Source organism: Bubalus bubalis, chromosome 14 (assembly GCF_019923935.1).
Source record: "Bubalus bubalis isolate 160015118507 breed Murrah chromosome 14, NDDB_SH_1, whole genome shotgun sequence".
In the NCBI taxonomy this organism is placed as follows: Eukaryota; Metazoa; Chordata; class Mammalia; order Artiodactyla; family Bovidae; genus Bubalus; species Bubalus bubalis.
Window position 1 is genome coordinate 76,419,173 of NC_059170.1, and position 19,433 is coordinate 76,438,605.

Below are 19,433 nucleotides of genomic sequence, written 5' to 3' on the forward strand. Positions count from 1 at the left end.
GTCTTGGTTTATAAGCCAAAGAGGGGATCTTTGAAATCATCTGTTCCAGCTATTTCATGCTATTCTTTGGGGCTTAGGACCCAAAGTATGACTTTCAGTTCTTTTGTGCATTTGGACTTTTACCAGATATTTTCTTTTAAGAGGGAAAACAGTGTATGTGGGAGGAGGAAGTTGTATGCTTCTGATCCAGCCCAGCCTCACTTTGCAGATAAGGAACCTGAGACCCAAAGCTTTAGATTTTACTCGTGGACTATGCATTTCTTTATTCTCGACCAAACCAGCATTTTAGATGGATCTGGTAATAGTATAGAGGATAATTAGAAGTTAAAAGTCTAACTGTATATAGCTTCCTTATTCTGTGTTCTTAGACAAGTTCCTGAATATCCTCAGTCTCAGTATACTCATCAGAGAAGAAGGGAATTATATCCTTAGAATGGTTTTCACTTTCTTAGAATTTAGAATGTATCTGGAAAGATGATCTGGATTGACCTTGTCTCTCAAATCATTCCATTAATTTCATAATGGATTTTGTGTTCTCCAGATATTAAAGACCCCTCTTTCCAAACTGAACATGATCTCCCAAAAATACTCCAAAATAAACATTTGTTTTTTCAAAGGTGATAACACAGCCATTACATTTCCTTCACTGTGGCAGTAGTAAGGTCTTCATGAACTGATAGATTAGCCTTGGGGCTTTTTCTTTCTTCTCACCCCTCTCTAGTTATTGCATTAGCCACCGAGAAACATTTCAGGAACCGCAGAATATAAGGAGCAAGAAACCTATAAGAGCGAATAGCATCACTGAAAGAACTTAAACCATACAAAGTGGAATCTGAACATGATGGCCCTTTTGATCTTAAAGATGTATACTCACAGAATGAGTCCTTGATAAGAAATTACAAGAATTCTTTCCTTCTGGGTTATTTCCACAGAGATTGCCTTACTAATTAATTTTTGTTAATTTTTGTTAGTCACCTGTAGTTTCCAGGGAATGTAAGCTTTTACTTGGGCAACAGAAGCAAGTAGAAATAACTGTGTTAAAGACCAGTTACCTTTAGAGTCTCAAGTGGTTAAATTACATACCAAGAAATAAAGTTTGAGCCTAAGTAAAGGAGTTTTCTTTAGTAGCTTGACCATGTATTTAGCTGCTGGGTTGGTTTGTTTATCTGTTTTGGTTTGGTTAGGTTTATAGTTGTTTGTTTTTAGTAAATAGCTTTGATGTAAGTTGATACTATGTTACTCTGTGACATTGGAGTATTCATTTTTTCTTGTTTCTCTAGTAAATACATTAAAATAATATTTTTTGGTTAATTACATTTTAGAGTGAGTGAAGATATCATATTTTAAACTAAACTATTTGTGTTTTCCCTTAGGCCTTAAAGAAAGTGCAGAAGAGATGGTCAAAAACAAATTGGAAGGAAAGGATAAACTGACCCCTTGGGAACAATTTTTAGAGAAGAAGAAAGAGAAAAAAAGACTGAAAAAGAAACAGAAGGTATCAATAATCATGATTGAGTAATTATTGAACAGCCACTAAGTATCAGAAGGTACCAGTGCTTGGCACCCATTGTCTCATAACGTAACCACTCATGGGGGTAGGTTAGTGTTTTCTGCAAGGCTACAGAATGATGCATACAACCTGTGAAAGCCCAGAGCCACTGTAAAGGCTGCACTCTAATATTTTACATTTATGTACTACCTCAATAAAATGCATAGTTTAGGAGATTTCTAGGTGTAAGACAGTTTGATTCTGTTCTGTGTTTGTGAGAAAGAGAGGTACAGACAGACATTTTTACTTGAGCATATATAGAGAGAGACATTTTCAAAATGAATGAAATTTTTTCTGTATATTTCTCAAGATGCTTTTTTCACTATTTGTGAAATTTTTCAATATTTGTGTATAGATCTTTTAACATATTGTCATTAGATCATCTGTGCTAATATGTTGTCTGTGAAAAATCGATTTGACTCCCGTGATTCAGAAATAACATCTTTCCAGAGTTAGAGTCCTTAGTAATAACAGAGACACTTAGGGTTCCTGCCAATAAAAATATTCTGTCTTGTCAATGAAATGCAGCATCCTAGCAGTTCATTCATTATCTTAAGATTATATCACTAGTCATAGAATTTTACAACCTGAGGAATCTTAAATGATTACTTTTAGTCCAACCCTGATGTTTTATATTGATAGTTGTAGAAAATGAAGTGCTTCCTCTAAGAATACGCACCTTGTTAATTGCCAGGCTGGTGCCAGAATCCAGTCTCTTGCTCCAGTGCTTTCTGCTGTACTGGATTGTTTCTCTGTGCTACACAAGAACTGCAGTATTGAAAGAGGGCTTTGGAATTGAATGATACAGTGGACTGATTTTTGTACTCCTGTTATACTCCATGTTTCTGGAAATGGATAGAAAAATGAGGAAATGAGGTCAGAGCCCTGCCTGCATTGATATTCTGCCTCTCCCAGGCAGTAAAATATCTTTAAAATGGAATAATTCCACAAGTTATTAAGCCATCAGTTTAATGGAAGACCTACAAGTGGGCCTGCATGGGGTCAGTAAAGAGTCACTCTTCTGTGGGACATTTAGCAGCTGTTTTCTTTGATTTTCATTTGATTGGTACTTTGATATTATCTTGTGCTTTTACCTTTTCCCTTTAATGAGCTTAGACTGGAGTAGTTTTATCAATATTTTTAACGATATTAAAAATAGGTTTGTTGAGTGCTCAGTTTGTTCTAGACTGAGTGCTGCACTTGGTGATTCAGCAGACCTCTTCCACCTCACCGGATTCTCCACATACAGGAGAATCTGAAGAATTCAGGTTAAAAATATTTTTCCCCCAACTCTTTGTCACTTCAGTTTGATCCTAAGAGATTATTACTGAAGAAATGAATACATGTTTATTTGCCATAGTTGATACAGCTGTAATTTAGATCTAAAAGAATAGTTGTAAAAATATGTAAATATATATGTAGTTAGATATATAAGTATTTTAGAATCTTTGCTATAAACATTATATTACTGCTAAACCGATTATAATAATTTGGTGAAAAATTCTTAGTAGTCCTTGTTCTCAAAAGGATAGTAATACCAAAATGAACATTCTTTAGGGTTTGGCAGGTCTTCTTCAGCATGTAGGATAATGTTTAGCAATGTGCATTCTAAACATTTTTCTTTTTTTTAATATAAATTTATTGATTTTAATTAGAGGCGAGTCCAAAAGACTGTTCTATACATCTGTGTCTCTTTTGCATACAGGGTTATCGTTACCATCTTTCTAAATTCCATATATATGTGTTAGTATACTGTATTGGTGTTTTTCTTTCTGACTCACTTCACTCTGTATAATAGGCTCCAGTTTCATCCACCTCATTAGAACTGATTCAAATGTATTCTTTTTAATGGTTGAGTAATATTCCATTGTGTATATGTACCACAGCTTTCTTATTCATTCATCTACTGATGGACATCTAGGTTGGTTCCATGTCCTGGCTATTATAAACAGTGCTGCGATGAACATTGGGGTACATGTGTCTCTTTCAGTTCTGGTTTCCTTGTTGTGTATGCCCAGCAGTGGGATTTCTGGGTCCTATGGCAGTTCTGTTTCTAGTTTTTTAAAGGAATTTCCACACTGTTCTCCATAGTGGCTGTAGTAGTTTGCATTCCCACCAACAGTGTAAGAGGGTTCCCTTTTCTCCACACCCTCTCCAGCATTTATTGCTTGTGGACATTTGTATAGCAGGCATTCTGACTGGCATGAAATGGTACCTCACTGTGGTTTTGATTTGCATTTCTCTGATAATGAGTGATGTTGAGCCTCTTTTCATATGTTTATTAGCCATCTGTATGTCTTCTTTGGAGAAATGTCTGTTTAGTTCTTTGGCCCATTTTTTGATTGGTTCGTTTATTTTTCTGGAATTGAGCTGCAGGAGTTGCTTGTATATTTTTGAGATTAATTCTTTGTCAGTTGCTTCATTTGCTATTATTTTCTCCCATTCTGAAGGTTGTCTTTTCACCTTGCTTATAGTTTCCTTTGTTGTGCAAAAGCTTTTAATTTTAATTAGGTCCCATTTGTTTACTTTTGCTTTTATTTCCAATATTCTAGGAGGTGGGTCGTAGAGGATCCTGCTGTGATGTATGTCGGAGAGTGTTTTGCCTATGTTCTCCTCTAGGAGTTTTATAGTTTTCTGGTCTTACGTTTAGATCTTTAATCCATTTTGAGTTTATTTTTGTGTATGGTGTTAGAAAGTGTTCTAGTTTCATTCTTTTACAAGTGGTTGACCAGTTTTCCCAGCACCACTTGTTAAAGAGATTGTCTTTTCTCCATTGCATATTCTTGCCTCCTTTGTCGAAGATAAGGTATCCATAGTTGCATGGATTTATCTAAATATTTTTCTTAAAATGACACATATTGTAGATTCCTGGGGATAAACTCCATCTGGTTAGTCTGATCTTAGTTTGCATATATTCTGTTTACTTTATAGACTTGATTTTTTTTTAACTTAAATACACTAATTTAGTAAACTGTTCAAATTTCATTAGGGAAAATGTAACCAATTGATGTGCCTAAAATTAGTACAGAAGTTTTCTTGAATGGATTATAGATAAAGTAATTATTGAAATTGGGTGATGAGAACAGGAGGTTCATTATACCTTCCTTATGCTTTTGTATTTTTGAAATTTCATAACAAAGAATCATTTTCTTTAATTAACCAGCAGATAAATCGCATTAAATAATGATTTGAAAGATAACCCACAATGCACTTGTTCAGTCGCTAAGTCATGTCTGATTCTTTGTGACCCCGTGGACTGCAGCCTGCCAGGCTTCCACAGTGAACTACTCCATGCTATTGTTAATCACTGCCATTTCTCAATTTTGTGAGAGATTAAGGCTACCTGTCTTCACTGATCACCCATCTAAAAGTATTCTTTTCCTTGAATGTGTTTTATTTTTGTCTCTTCTGGAACTCCCTATCTTTAATTATTATTGCTATATATCTTTGTTGTTTAGGGCTTCCCTCATAGCTCAGTCAGTAAAGAATCTGCCTGCAATGCAGGAGACCCAGGTTCAATCCCTGGGTCGGGAAGATCCCCTGGAGAAGGGAATGGCAACCCACTCCAGTGTTCTTGCCTGGAGAATCCCATGGACAGAGGAGCCTTGAGGGCTACCATCCATGGGATTGCAAAGAGTTGGACACAACTTAGTGACTAAACCACCACCATACCTTTGTTTATGTGGCTAATTTCTTTTAATAGATCATAAAATTTTTGAAGACAGAAACCATATATCTGATAACTATTGTCTCTCTCAAAAGCCCTGTATAGTTCCTGCATTTATAAAGTATTCCATAAGCATTTGTTGAACAAACAAAAGAGTTAATCAGAAGTTATTTTGTAAACTTAGCCATTTTTGAAAACTAGTTTAATTTTAGATTGAACTGCTTGATTTAAAAGAAATTAGGTTTTTCTTCACATTTATTTGTTTTGGTCCTTACAATAAACTGTATTTATTTTTTATATTCATCTTTAAGGCTCTTGCTGAAGAGGCCAGTGAAGATGATGTTCCCTCCGATGTTGATATGAATGACCCATACTTTGCTGAAGAAGCTAAAAAAATAGGTAAGCCAACCCATATTTGTAGTTTTCAGTTGGAATCTAAAGCAAAAAAGGTGACATGGGTAGAAACAATGTAAACTATGCATTCTTTCAAAATCCCTAGAATTTGTGTAGCTCCCTAGTGGCTTATAAGCACGTTTGTCCTGTTAGATGTAACCACTGATCAGATAGGAGAGTCAGCATGTCCCCTGTACGTACAAGAAGTAATTTCATTATAGGAGGCTTTGGGTGAACATGATTAATTTCATAAGTTTACTAGGGAGTCCTTTCTAGGTAGATTGATTATAAAAGGATGAGGAAAAAAAGGAAGTCATATCTTTTTGTGTTTCACTGCTTTTTTTATAACACATCCACTCCAGGTCTCTCTTTGCAAAGTCTGTGAAGAATTGAAAGTATGGAATAAATCCATTTGTGTTTATGTGGATATGTTAAAATTTTTACACGGCTTGCATGTGTGAAACATGTGTACATAGTGTGAAAACTTTTGGCTCCAGTTGACCCCACATCTATGTTTCATTTTATCCCATTTCATTTATTCTGCTTCATAATTAGCTTTCATGTAGCTGAAAAGCCAGCCTCCTCCCCTTTTTCCGTGAATCCCTAAATAAACTCTCAGGTATCTGATTTCCAGTTTCCAAGGAGCCTAGTTTCCATTGCACATGCACCAGTCAGTTCTCTCCTGAATGCATTCATTCTTACTTTTTTCATACGTGTAAGTGTGTGTGTGTATAAATACGTGTGGTAAGGTTCAGACCATACTTGGACAAGTCAGTATGGGACCACTGTAAGGTTTTTCCATTTGTTCTCATGCATTTTGCCCTTCCCTGCTCTGCATACCACACACATGAACCCCAAAGGCTTGCTCCTGGAGCACCTCCAAGCTGGCATTGTAAAGAGAAGGATTTTATGAAGTTTCCCTGTTTCTCGTCCCTTGTGACTAGTGGGCCAAAATAGTTCTCTACAGGAAAGTCAAAATTGCTCAAAATTATTTCCTGGTTGTTACAGCCTTTTAGTACTGATGTTTTATTGATGAAAAGGGGATCAAGATGAATAAAGTCTATATTATAGGATGTGAGATTCTTAGGAATTGGAAAGGGAAATGGAAACTTAGCATATTCTTCTTCTTATCATACCTGAGCAGTCATTTCTAAAAGATGGTGGATTTTAGCCTTATCCTCACATTTCAGGAAACCAGGTTTATAACGGAGAAATGTGAAGCATTATCATTTCCTTGTTCTCATTCCAAAGTGCTTCATTTGGCTTGTGAAATCTGGTCAAACTGCAGAACTCAGAGTAGGATTCAAAGAGTAAGTTATGTAGCTTGGTGGCTTAGGGTAGCTTGTTTCTTGGAATCAGCACATTTAAATTGTGAATAGTTTCCTTGAAAGTTAGTATCAGAAGTTCCAAAGGAAAATACAGGTAAAGTTTGCTTGTTTTCAATATACTTTTGATTTCAGAATACTTCCTAGGAATAATAATTTATATCTTGTTTTCATTTAAGGAAAAAGTGATTTTTTTTTAATTTACATTAAAATTAGACCAATAAATGGTCTCACCATATGTTTGTTTATTCATTCTGTCAATAAATATTTTTGAGTACCTGCCAGGTGCTAAGCACTCTGGTATGCTAGAGATACAGTACTAATAATACAAGCAAAGTTACATCCCTCAGAGTTTATGGTTTTAGGGAAGGGACGACATGAAGTGGTAGTTTAGTCACAAAGTCATGTCCGACTCTTGTGACCCCATGGACTGTAACCCACCAGGCTCCTCTATCCATAGGATTTTCCAGGTAGGGCTACTGGGTTGCCATTTCCTTCTCCAGGGGATCTTCCCAACCCAAGGATTGAACCTGGGTCTCTTGCACTGCAGGCAGATTCTTTACAGTAAACAAATAAGAATGTTTTGAGAATATGATCAGTGTTCTAAAGGAACTAATAAATAGGATAATACAGAGCATGTACCTGGGAAGAAGAAGGAGAGTGGCTTTCTTATATAGGGTGGGTGAAGCAAGCTTCTTTGAGATGGCAACATTTGAGCTGAGACCTGCAGAATGAGGAGGAGTCAGGCAGGGAGAGCTGGGGGAAGGAGCACTGCAAATGAGGGGAAAGTGGGTAGAACAGCTGTGAGGTGAGAAAGAATGTGTGGTGGAATTGAAGGACACCTCACCTTTGTGCCTGGAATGTGGGCAGAAGGGCAGTTTACTATGAGGCAGGGCCTTGTGTCACAGCGACAAATTTGGATTTTACTCACTGACCATGGGAGGCCAGTAAAGGGTCTTAAAAGATGCTTGCTCCTTGGAAGGAAAGTTATGACCAACCTAGACAGCATATTAAAAAGCAGAGACACTACTTTGTCAACAAAGGTCCATCTAGTCAAGGCTATGGTTTTTCTAGTAGTCATGTATGGATGTGAGAGTTGGACTATAAAGAAAGCTGAGCACAGAAGAATTGATGCTTTTGAACTGTGGTGTTGGAGAAGACTCTTGAGAGTCCCTTGGACTGCAAGGAGTTCCAGCCAGTCCATCCTAAAGATCAGTCCTGGGTGTGCATTGGAAGGACTGATGCTGAAGCTGAAACTTCAATACTTTGGCCACCTGATGCGAAGAGTTGACTCATTTGAAGAGACCCTGATGTTTGGAAAGATTGAGGGCAGGAGGAGAAGGGGACGACAAAGGATGAGATGGTTGGATGGCATCACCAACACAGTGGACATGGGTTTGGGTGGACTCCAGGAGTTGGTGATGGACAGGGAGGCCTGGCGTGCTGTGGTTCATGGGGTCGCAAAGAGTCGGACACGACTGAGCGACTGAAGTGAACTGAAAGGGTCTTAAAGCAAAGATGTGACATGGTATGGTGTGTATGTAAGCCTACTCCTCTGAGTCCTGCAAAGAGAACAGACTGAAGAAAGCATGGTGAGAGCTGAGAGACCAGACCTTTGCAGAGGTCTAGACAAGAGGTGATGGTTAGTCTAGACAGCTTACTAGTAATAATATTGGAAGAAGGAAACTGAATGGGATTCTAGATATATTTTGGAGGTAGACTTACCAATTTTTATTTGGATAAGGAAGAAATTTAGCATAACTCCTAGATTCTTGTTTTGAATCTCTGCAATTGTTGTTCAGTCACTCAGTCATGTCCGAATGTTTGTGACGCCCTGGACTGCAGCATGCCAGGCTTCCCTGTCCTTTACCATCTCCAGAGCTTGCTCACGGTTATGTTTATTGAGTTGGTGATGCCATCCAACTATCTCGTCCTCTCTTGTCCCCTTCTCCTCCCACCTTAAGTCTTTCCCAGCATCAGGGTCTTTTCCAGTGAATCAGCTCTTCACATCAGGTGGCCAAAGCATTGGAGCTTCAGCTTCAGCATCAGTCCTTCCAGTGAATTTTCAGGGTTTATTTCCTTTAGGATTGACTGGTTTGATCTTGCAGTCCAAGAGACTCATGAGTCTTCTCCAACACCACAGTTCAAAAGCATCAATTCTTTGGCACTCAGCCTTCTTTATAGTCCAACTCTCACATCCATACATGACTACTGGAAAAACCATAGCTTTGATAAAACCCACCTTTGTCAGTAAAGTGATATCTCTGTTTTTTAATACGCTGTCTAGGTTTGTCATAGCTTTTCTTCCAAGGAGCAAACATCTTTTAATTTCACCATCCTCAGTGATTTTGGAGCCCAAGAAAAGAACGTGTCACTGTTTCCATTGTTTCCAAGTCTATTTGCCATGAAGTGATGGGACCGATGCCATGATCTTAGTTTTTTGAATGTTGAGTTTTAATACAGCTTTTTCACTTTCCTCTTTTACCTTCATCAAGAGGCTCTTTAGTCCCTCTTCACTTTCTGCCATAAGGGTGGTGTCATGCATATCTGAGGTTATTAATATTTCTCCCAGCAGTCTTTGATTTTAACTTGTACTTCATCCAGCCCAGTATTTCTCATGATGTACTTTGCATACAAGGTAAATAAGCAGGGTGACAATATACAGCCTTGACATACTCCTTTCCTGATTTGGAACCAGTCTGTTGTTCCATGTCCAGTTCTAACTGTTGCTTCTTGACCTGGATACAGATTTCTCAAGAGGCAGGTCAGGTGATCTGGTGTTTCCATCTCTTTAAGAATTTTCCACAGTTTGTTGTGATCCACACAGTCAAAGGCTTTATCATAGTCAATGAAGCAGAAGTAGGTGCTTTTCTGGAATTCTCTTGGTTTTTCCTGTGATCCAACAGATGTTGGCAATTTGATCTCTGGTTCCTCTGCCTTTTTTAAATTCACCTTGAACATCTGGAAGTTCTTGATTCACATACTGTTGAAGCCTAGCTTGGAGGATTTTGAGCATGATCTTTCTAGCATGTGAAATGAGTGCAATTGTGCAGTAGTTTGAACATTCTTTGGTATTGCCATTCTTTGGGATTGGAATGAAAACTGACCTTTTCCAGTCCTGTGGCTGTGATAATGTTCTTCTATTTACTGAGTTAAGGAGAATCTTAGGAAAGGGTCAGTAGGACACAATTGGTCTAAGATGTCAATCAGATAGCTACATGGAGGTATTAGGTTAACATTTATATATGAGGTTTGGAGATCAGCTGAAAAGTCAGATTGCAAATATATACTTAGTAATTGTTAGCTTATAAATAGTATTTCACACCACAGAATGAAAGGTAGGAAGCGCTGGTGAGAGAGGAAGATGCAGGTTTGGGCTCTGAAGTCAAGAGCCTGCATAAAGTACCCTGTCCTGGAGAAGGTGTACCTGGAAGGTAGGAAAGTTTAAGAAACTGAGAAGGAACAGCTGTGAAATAGGAAAAGCATTTGTGTTTGGAAGGGTATATAGTTCAGTTCCCACAGTTGAGCAGGACAGAGACATTCTAAGCCAGATGGACTTGGGTATGTTTATAACACCATTATCCTAGGCAGTCCCAGGGCTAACTTACACACTGTTCAAAAAATATGGAGAAATTGAGTTCACCGACTGATGCCAGACCTGGTATTTGGCTCAGGTTAGGAGCCAATATCAGTACCAGAAATCTTTTTTAGTTCTTCCTTCTGTTTGTTCCCCATACACTGTAAATTTGCTGTATTCTTTCTATTTTATTCTAAGCTGCAAACTCAATATTAGATGAAAGTTTTGAAAATGAACTTATAGAATGAGTTAAAACATTTTTTTTTTAGAAGTGAGATGGTGAGGTAATGTGCTTATTGCTATCTAACTGCATAAACTCTAATAAGATTTTGTTTTTTAAGAAGTAGGAGTGAATTAAAGTATATCACATGTAAATATACCCTATTAGAGTGTATCCTTTGTCTTGAAAACTTTAGATATTTGATAAAATACCAAGAAAATCTAATAAGGTGAGACTTCCTGGCAGTCCATTGGTTAAGACTTCATACTTCGAGTGCAGGGGGCACAGGTTCAATCCCTGGATGGGAACTAAGGGGGAACTAAGATCTCACAGACCACACAACGTGATGGAAAAAAAAAATCAGTAAAGTAAACGTATTTGGTTCATTCAGCCACTATGGTGAGTACTTACAGTATACTACTCATACATTGTTTTATAGTTTACAAATGCTTTTATAAGCATTTTGTAACTCTTCAAGTGCATTGTAAAGACCAGACCCAGGATCCATATGTGTCAGAGTTGGACACAAGGACTTGCTGGCTTTCCAGGCAAGGCCGAATGCCTTGGTTCAGAGGAAGATACACAGGCTGCATATTGAATCTGATTATGAATTAGCACTCTTGGGTGCAGTAGCTTGCTGCTAAGTGTGAATCATTAGGGGACTTAACACTCCCGTCTGGTCAGTACGGAGACCAGTCTGCCCTCCAGTGAGTTCTCTTAACTGCTGTCCCACAAGAAGTGCTCAACTGAACACTCTGAAAGAACTTTTTTACAGGAACAGTTCTCTAACATAACAAGTAATGGAAAATGAAATTATAAAGATAACGTTTCAGAACAGGGACTTTCATTTCCCCAGTAGTCTTCATCTAAATTAGATGTGAAAACTTTCCAAAGGGAAAATGCTTTTTTTTTTTTTTTAAATAAATAAATAAAGATGTGCCCGCTTACAACAATCTTGTTAACAGTGCAGAAAGGGTCTCTACACGTTATTTATCTTTGGACTAAACAGTTCAGTTTAGCACACAGTAAATTCTTCTTGAGCAAAGAAATTTTCATCATGTAAAATTAGATATCATTTTTAGTCCCAACCATCTTGAAGATTTTTTTCCTCCCTTACTGAAGTCTTCCTTTCAAGTTTATTTTTATGGCTTTTCACCAGGTTGTTGTAAAAATCTGAAACAGTTCATTGTGGGCTCTTTGAAATGATTTCCCACAGCTGTATGTGAAGATCTTTATCTCCTTCATGTATTAATCATGGACAGCCTGATTTTTTCCCGTGCCACAGAGAGAGCTTCTGCATGTGTCACTTGTCTGTTCACTTCAAAAGGAGCCCTGGCCTTAAGAGGATAGGAGCAGAGGCAAATTGAGGGTGTGGGAGTCAGACTCTAAGAAAGTGGAACCTTGAGGATACTTTTATATATGTGTGTATGTGTATATATACACATGTACATGCATGTACTTTACAGCAGAGAAAAGGCTATAATCTCAAAACAGATAAATCATTCCCTGAAAAACATTTGAGATAAGGAACACAGTCTCACTTAGAGAAAGGACTACATACAGTAATGTTTCTCCTTGAAAGTGCAGACAGGTAGATGCCTTAGCGGCAGTGAGGAGTGAACTTGGCCACACTTTATACACCATCATCTTCTCTCAGCTGGGCTGGGCTGCCGCCATGCAGAGGGCTAGTGCCCACAAGGCAGCTTCTAAAGTGGTTCCAGAGGGAGGGGACATATGTATTGCTATGGCTGATTTATGTTGATGTATGGCAGAAACCAAAAATGTAACAATGTTTATAACAATATTATAAAGAGATCTCCTCCAATTAAAAATAAATAAATTTTTTAAAAAGGAAGCTTCTCTTGACTTCCTGTTATCCCCCACTAGATGTGGTTATTCAGCCATCATTATATGTTCTCTGAAATTTATTATTTCACAACAAAGTGCTTTTTAAATGGAAAGAACTACTCAAGGGAGAGTGACATTTGGTAGTGAAGTATAGAGTGTGGGGGTTACCAGAGCCTGAACTGGAGTGCTAGGGTTTGACTCATGGTTCCTTTGCTTACTCAGCTTGAGACAAATCACTCAGTCTCTCTCTGTTTCAGTTTCGTCAACAACAGAGTGAAAATTGTAATAAATAATAGAATCTACCTCATAGGGTTATTGTGAGGCTTAAAGTAGTTCATATATAAAAGGAAGTAAATAGCACTATTTCCTGATGCATGGCAAGTGCTGTAGTAGTATTAAATTGCTACTATTTTCTAAAGTAGTAACCATTGATTTCTCTGCATTGGAAGGACAAAACTGAGCTCATCCAAATACAAATAAGACAGTGCCCAGTAGCTCAGAGAAGGTTGACATGGTGTAATAACATTCTGGAAGGGGGCTTTGTGGATTCTGAACCTTCTTACTCTTCAGACTGGTTCTTCATACTTTGGCACCAAATTCTCTTTGAACTCTTCCCAAGAGACACACAAAAAGAAGAAAAAAAAAACAGCATCTGTGTGATCACAAGGAACCCAGAACATCATATATATGTAGTCAGAATGTTATCACAATAATAGCAGGTAGCTTATAGCACCATGTGCCTGACGTTAACTAAGCTCTTCACATTTATTAGTTTATTTAGTCCTCACAGTAACCCTAGATGCTAGGTGCAATTAGTTGTTATAATCCCCACTTTACAAAGAAGGACACAAAACACGAATGCTATAGCTTGAGTGAACTTGAGCCAGAGTTTAAACCCAAGCCAGTCACTCCAGACTCAAGTGCTCTTAGCTGCCATTGGTTACTCCCTCTCCTTCAGGAACATCTCATCTAACATCTTGTGGTCTCCAGAAGTCCCTGCATCCTTGGAAGTTTTTCTAATCAGGAGCCACTTTTACCATAAGTAATTTTGTCTAATAATAGCAGACACAGAAGTTAAACAAAGATCAACTTTGTCTTTGGAGAAGGAGAAAGGATTTTGTTAAACGTTTACTTCCAGGTAGTTATTGTCAAATTGTCACTAAACAGATGAATTTTTCATTTTGCTGATGAGTTTTAAGAGTTTTTATATTTAAATTACTTTTTTTTCCCTTTGATCTCTTCTGTTGTTCATATGCTAAGAACGTTTCTTCTACTTAAGATCAGGTAGCTGTTCCCCTGTATTTTCTCATAGGTTTTTTAGTGTTTAACTCTTTAATACATCTGCATTTTGTTTTTCTGTACATTATGCAGTATGGCTCCTAGGTCGGGAAGATCCCTTGGAATAGGAAATGGCAGCCCACTTCCAATATTCTTGCCTGGGAAATCCCATGGACAGAGGAGCCTGGTGGGCTATAGTGAATGGGGTCGCAAAGACTCAGACATCAATGAGTGACTGAGCACATGCACACAGCTATAGCTCAAGGATTATTTTGCAGAATAGAACAAATTGCCCAGCACCAGTTATTGAATAATCCCTTCTTTTTCCAGTGATGTATGATGCTACATTTTATTATATAATAAGCCATACTGTTCTATTTTTCTCATTGTATAGTTACAGCATTTTTGGTTTTTTTCACTTTGTAGTACACTTTAGCATACTGTATCACTAGTAAATCAGATCTATCTCATTCTTTGCAAAGATTTCCTTGAATAAAATTTTATTTAGAATTTTATTAAATGTATATATATTATGAGAGGATACTGAATTCTATCTAGTGTTTATTCTGTTTCTGCTAAAATGATCTTATAAGTTTTCTTTTTAATTGATGTAGAATTATACATTACTTTCAGAAGAAATTCCTTTATAATATTCACTCATCATGTCCAGACTATTATTCTATTCGTACCCGTAGTCATCTCAGTAATACTTTTTTTTTTTTAGTTTCTTTAGTTTCTATATATTTATTGGTAAGATTATTTCTAGATACCTTGCATTTTTGTTACAAACAAAATTTTTTAAATAAATAGTATAAGCAAATTGTTGTGATAGTCATAATTTTTAACCCTTCTATGTTGGTTTGTTGTGCCAGGTATAAAAGAAAAGAAAAAATCAACAAAATCTGCAAAAGATGACATATCTCCAGAGGAAGAAGCTGAAATAGAAAGACAAAAGGTAATTAATGGTCATGTTTACATTTTTAATGGACAAGTGATATGTACACTTTAAGTGAAGGTGTCCATATGAGTTTCCAATATGTCTAATAAAAAAATAACTGATTTTAACAATGAAATTTATAAATATTTTAGCAGCATAATTTAAAAATATCTCCTTTTCACCAAATATTTCTCCAAGTACAGAGTTAAAGTTTAGTTCACACCCAAGGCGTGTCCGTTTGTGATTAAGAGGAAAATATCTTTTAAAACCCTTATTATAACTGACAATAAAGGGCAAAACTGACAATAAGAGACAAAAATACTAATATTAAAACTTAAAAATAATATTGACATGGTTTTAATTCAGTCTGAATCTGTCCTGTAATACAGAGTTTGTTTTATGGCTTGTTAAATGCTCCTCTCTCTCTTTTTATTGTTGAAAATTAATGTGCAAAATTAAAGCCTTTCTTGGAAGTGTAGTGACTATTACCCTTAAGCACCTCCACATAATCCACGGCACAAAATAGTACGTGTTTTTGCTGAGACAGGAATTGGAGTCAGCAGCGTTCAATGGCAACCCACTCCAGTGTTCTTGCCTGGAGAATCCCGGGGACAGAGGAACCTGGTAGGAGGCCATCTATGGGGTCGCACAGAGTCGGACACGACTGAAGTGACTTAGCAGCAGCAGCAGCAACATTCCTGAGTCTGATGTTCCCAGCACTGTCTAGGAGGGAGCCAGACTGGTCACCTAAACTCTGCATCTTAATGCATCTTTTATTGCATATGCAGTAATATAGAGTTAAGGAACACAAAGAAAATCTTTGTTTGTAGGAAATCATTCTAAAAAGAAAGCGAACTGTAGGTACCAGTCATGGAAAGGAGAGGAAATTAAAGCAGTCTAAGTGGGTGGAGGAAGATTGTATTTTCTGTAGCATGCATGGTTGTTTACTTGATTCTTAAAGATTTACATTTAATCCCATGGTCAGTAGAAAATACCTGTTGAATGGAAACAGGCATTATATTAGATTTCAGCAGCAAATATTAAGATCTTGCCTTCATATATCAATATTAGAAAAGTAGAGGCAAAAACAGCAAAAGAAAAAAGGAATTCATTGTTCATAAAGCACATGTTTGGAAAGTCTAGTCTGTATCACAAACTACTACATGTTTATGAGATTTAGTGTCTGCTTAAAAAGACCAAAGTGAAAATGAGGAATTTTTATTTGGGGAACTTGAGGACTTTTGTTTCTATCACCTACTGATCAGTTACATAATGTGAAATATGGTCTGGTTTTTAGATCAAGTGTTCACCCCTCTCCTGTTGTCAGTGATGTTTCTCCAAAAAATTATACCTGTTGCTGTACAGCGGTCTGTGGATTTCTTTATGAGTTCAGTGATCCACAGTCTGCGATGGAAGACAGGTGTCATCCCAGAGCACTGATGACTGGCTTTTCCTTTTCTGAGGGCATTTCTGTGCTCCATACTCCTGTTTGAGGAAAGAAAAACACTGTCGTATATTTGAACTCTTTTTTTCTCTCCACAGGCTGAAATGGCTTTGCTTGTGATGGATGAGGAGGAAGAGAGCAAGAAACACTTCAATTATAACAAGATTGTGGAGCACCAGAATCTGAGCAAAAAGAAGAAAAAACAGCTCATGAAGAAGAAGGAATTATTGGAGGATGACTTTGAGGTAACCAGCGACAAAAATCATTATTCTATTAAAAGCTGGCGTTGAATCCAAAGTCAGCTCTTTAGATAAAAATTGAGCTTGGCCCCTTGATCTCAGGAAGGACCCAGTTGTGGAGCCAAAGCTACCATCTTTTAGTCCAGTATAACCAGTTCATCCCCAGGGTGGTTCTTTAAGCATCAGGTGAAGTAGTAGGCTTCTATTTTGGAAGCTATGTTGCACCAAAATATGTAGCTTTTAGCATTAGAATCACATGCAGTGTGATGCTCACACTGGGAAAGTTCTGCATCGTTAAGCCTGACTGCGAAGTAGCAGATTCACGTCACACTCTGTGTGCAAGGGCCAGGTAGTAGGTGCGATTTTTTTTTTTTTTTTTTTGACTGCGCTGGGTCTGCGTTTCGCTGCATGGGCTCTTTGTTGCTCTGCACAGGCTTTCTCTAGCTCTGGTGAGCAGGGGCTGCCCTGTAGCTGTGGTACCCAGGCTTCTCGTTGTGATGGGTTCTCTTGAGGAATATGAACTCTAGGGTGCATGGGCTCGGCAATTGATGCAGGTAGGCTCAGTTGTCCAGTTTTTGAAGTCTCTCTGGACCAGGGATCAAACCCACATCCCCTGCATTGGCAGTCAGTTTCTTAACCACTGGACCACTGGGAAAGTCCCAGGCCACAATTTTTTAATTGCTCTGTTTCTTGTTTCCACTGTTCCCTCTTTCCCCTCTTTTTTTGCTAAAATACATATTTCTAGTGGCCACACAGTCCCCATGCATGAGTTTGAGCCCTGTACAGAAAACCTACAGAGAGCTATCAGGAACTATTTGATGACTTCCATCCATTAGCATGGAAGAATAGACTCAGAAGAAGATGGGAGAGATTTTGAATTTGTTTGGAGAATTGAGAGAAGCATACAAATAACTTCTAAGCAGCATTGAGAGGGACTTTGAGACCACTGTGTAACTCTGGTTTCTGTAAGTCAGCTCCAAGTATGGTGCTGTTCCACTGAATCAATTTTTGGTAAATTAGTTTTCTTAAAAAAAGTTAAAAGCAGAGAATGATTTATAGTCAAATCTTCTATTATGATAACTAATCATCATGAAGAAAATGATGTCTTATGCATGATAAAAACATTTTTTGTGAGTGTGGTAGTAGTATCATGCCTGTGGTCCTTACTACAAATAACTCTACAGTCCATCTCTGGGTGGGCTCTTTTTCACAGGGCAATGATGAGTGGCAGTCAGGGAGTCATGCTCACTTTCTGTCTGGTCACTCCTGTGCCCGGCAATACTTGAAAGCCTGGCTGGAGTTAAGAGTATGCTCTTAAAGTGTGGGAACGCAGTGTTTTTGTAGAATAATAAAGGATGCATTTGGAGCTTGTATCTGATCAGATCTTAGTCTTGGGGGTACCGTCTTTCCCATCATGGTCTTTGAATCTGCTGTATGATTCACTCTCAGTAGCTGCTCATTTTAGCACCAAGGTTGAAAAAAATTTATTGTACTAAGAAGGCAGTGACTTCGCCTAAAATTCCAACAGGAGATACCATCACTGGCTTAATTATCTCAGCCAGAAAGAGATTTCATACTGTAAGCATAGGTGAGCCTGCATCTCCTGTGGTCACTCCTGCAGACAGTCTAAGAGGCTGAGGTAGTAACAGGCCACAGTGTAACATAAAGACTGTGATAATTCCCTCCCAAGGATGTTGTCATTGTGTGGTAAGAACAGTGTGCCCTGCACATGTGGTTCAAGAATAAACCTAAAAACTTCATTGAAGATCTGTGGAGGAATGGCTTTCTAATGAGTCAATGCAAAATACATTTGTATTTTTTATCAACTCACTGACTTTTTGAACTCTGGTCTCATTTCTAGGCCTTTTGGTTTACTAATTTTATGTATTTATACTTTCCTTTTGGGTTTGCAGGTCAATGTTAAGGATGCAAGATTTCAGGCAATGTATACTTCCCACTTGTTCAATTTGGATCCTTCAGATCCTAATTTCAAGAAAACAAAAGCTATGGAAAGAATCCTTGAGGAGAAAGCCCGTCAGAGAGAACAAAAAGAACAGGGGCTGATTCAGGCAACGAGTGAAAAGGAGGGTGAGATTCAGAAGGAATCACACAAGAGGTCCATTGATCCTGCCTTGTCAATGTTGATTAAATCTGTAAAAAACAAAACAGAGCAGTTTCAAGCAAGAAAAAAACAAAAAGTCAAATAATTGTATGTTGTTTCCTTTTGAATTGAGAATGTAGAAAGTATACAGAAGTGGTGGAAGGATTACTTATTGGGAACAGTCAACCTTTCAAGAATATAAGTAAAATCTGACAGTCATAAAATTTATTTTCCATGTATAACAGACCAAATTATGAATGGTTGAAAGATTTGTACTGTATATTTCCACAAATTAATCATAATCAATCCAGACTGTAAGATTTATAAAATTTTAATATTTTTTACTCTATTAGCTTTTGTAAAGTCTGTGTACAATTCCTATATAAAAAATAGAGTACTACCCAAGTCTTGAGTTGGAATAAGAGTTGGGAACAATTTGAAAATATGTACATGCAATACATTTATTTCTCTGGAAGCAGGAGGCAGATTTAGATACTTGTTTAAATAATTTCTTTTTCTAGCCATAATGAATAGAAGCCAGTAACTTTCTTTGTTATTTGGTCATGTTTATTATAGTTTGTTTATTAATTTATAAATAAAAGTTTTTATTATTTTGTGTACACTGATTTATTTCATCTTATTCACCTCAAATTACTCTCTGGAAAACTATCTAAAAACCTAACTAACTCTTTAAGAGTACATCTCCATGAAACGCAGTTCCAGGTTTGCATTACTCATAATTGTAGTTGAAATATTTGTGAACTCTGTGATGATTTTTCTAATTATAGTAGCAGGAAATCTTTCTGTCTGCCCTTCAGATTTTTGGAATGCCTGGAATGGTAGATATGCTGCTGT

The 19,433-nt window shown here is 37.4% G+C and overlaps 1 protein-coding gene across 4 annotated transcripts in view; it reads left to right on the forward strand.

Moving 5' to 3' along the window:
• ESF1 (ESF1 nucleolar pre-rRNA processing protein homolog) overlaps positions 1-19,198 on the forward strand; it is a 58,210-nt gene extending 39,012 nt beyond the window's left edge. For all 4 annotated transcript variants that reach the window (XM_006051316.4, XM_006051315.4, XM_006051317.4 and 1 more), the window contains exons 10-14: positions 1,374-1,495; positions 5,528-5,615; positions 14,730-14,812; positions 16,337-16,483; positions 18,391-19,198. In XM_006051316.4, the coding sequence (XP_006051378.1) occupies positions 1,374-1,495; positions 5,528-5,615; positions 14,730-14,812; positions 16,337-16,483; positions 18,391-18,684 (734 nt within the window). In that variant the 3' untranslated portion in view covers positions 18,685-19,198. The remainder of the gene's footprint in view (positions 1-1,373; positions 1,496-5,527; positions 5,616-14,729; positions 14,813-16,336; positions 16,484-18,390) is intronic.
• Positions 19,199-19,433: the final 235 nt, after the last annotated feature.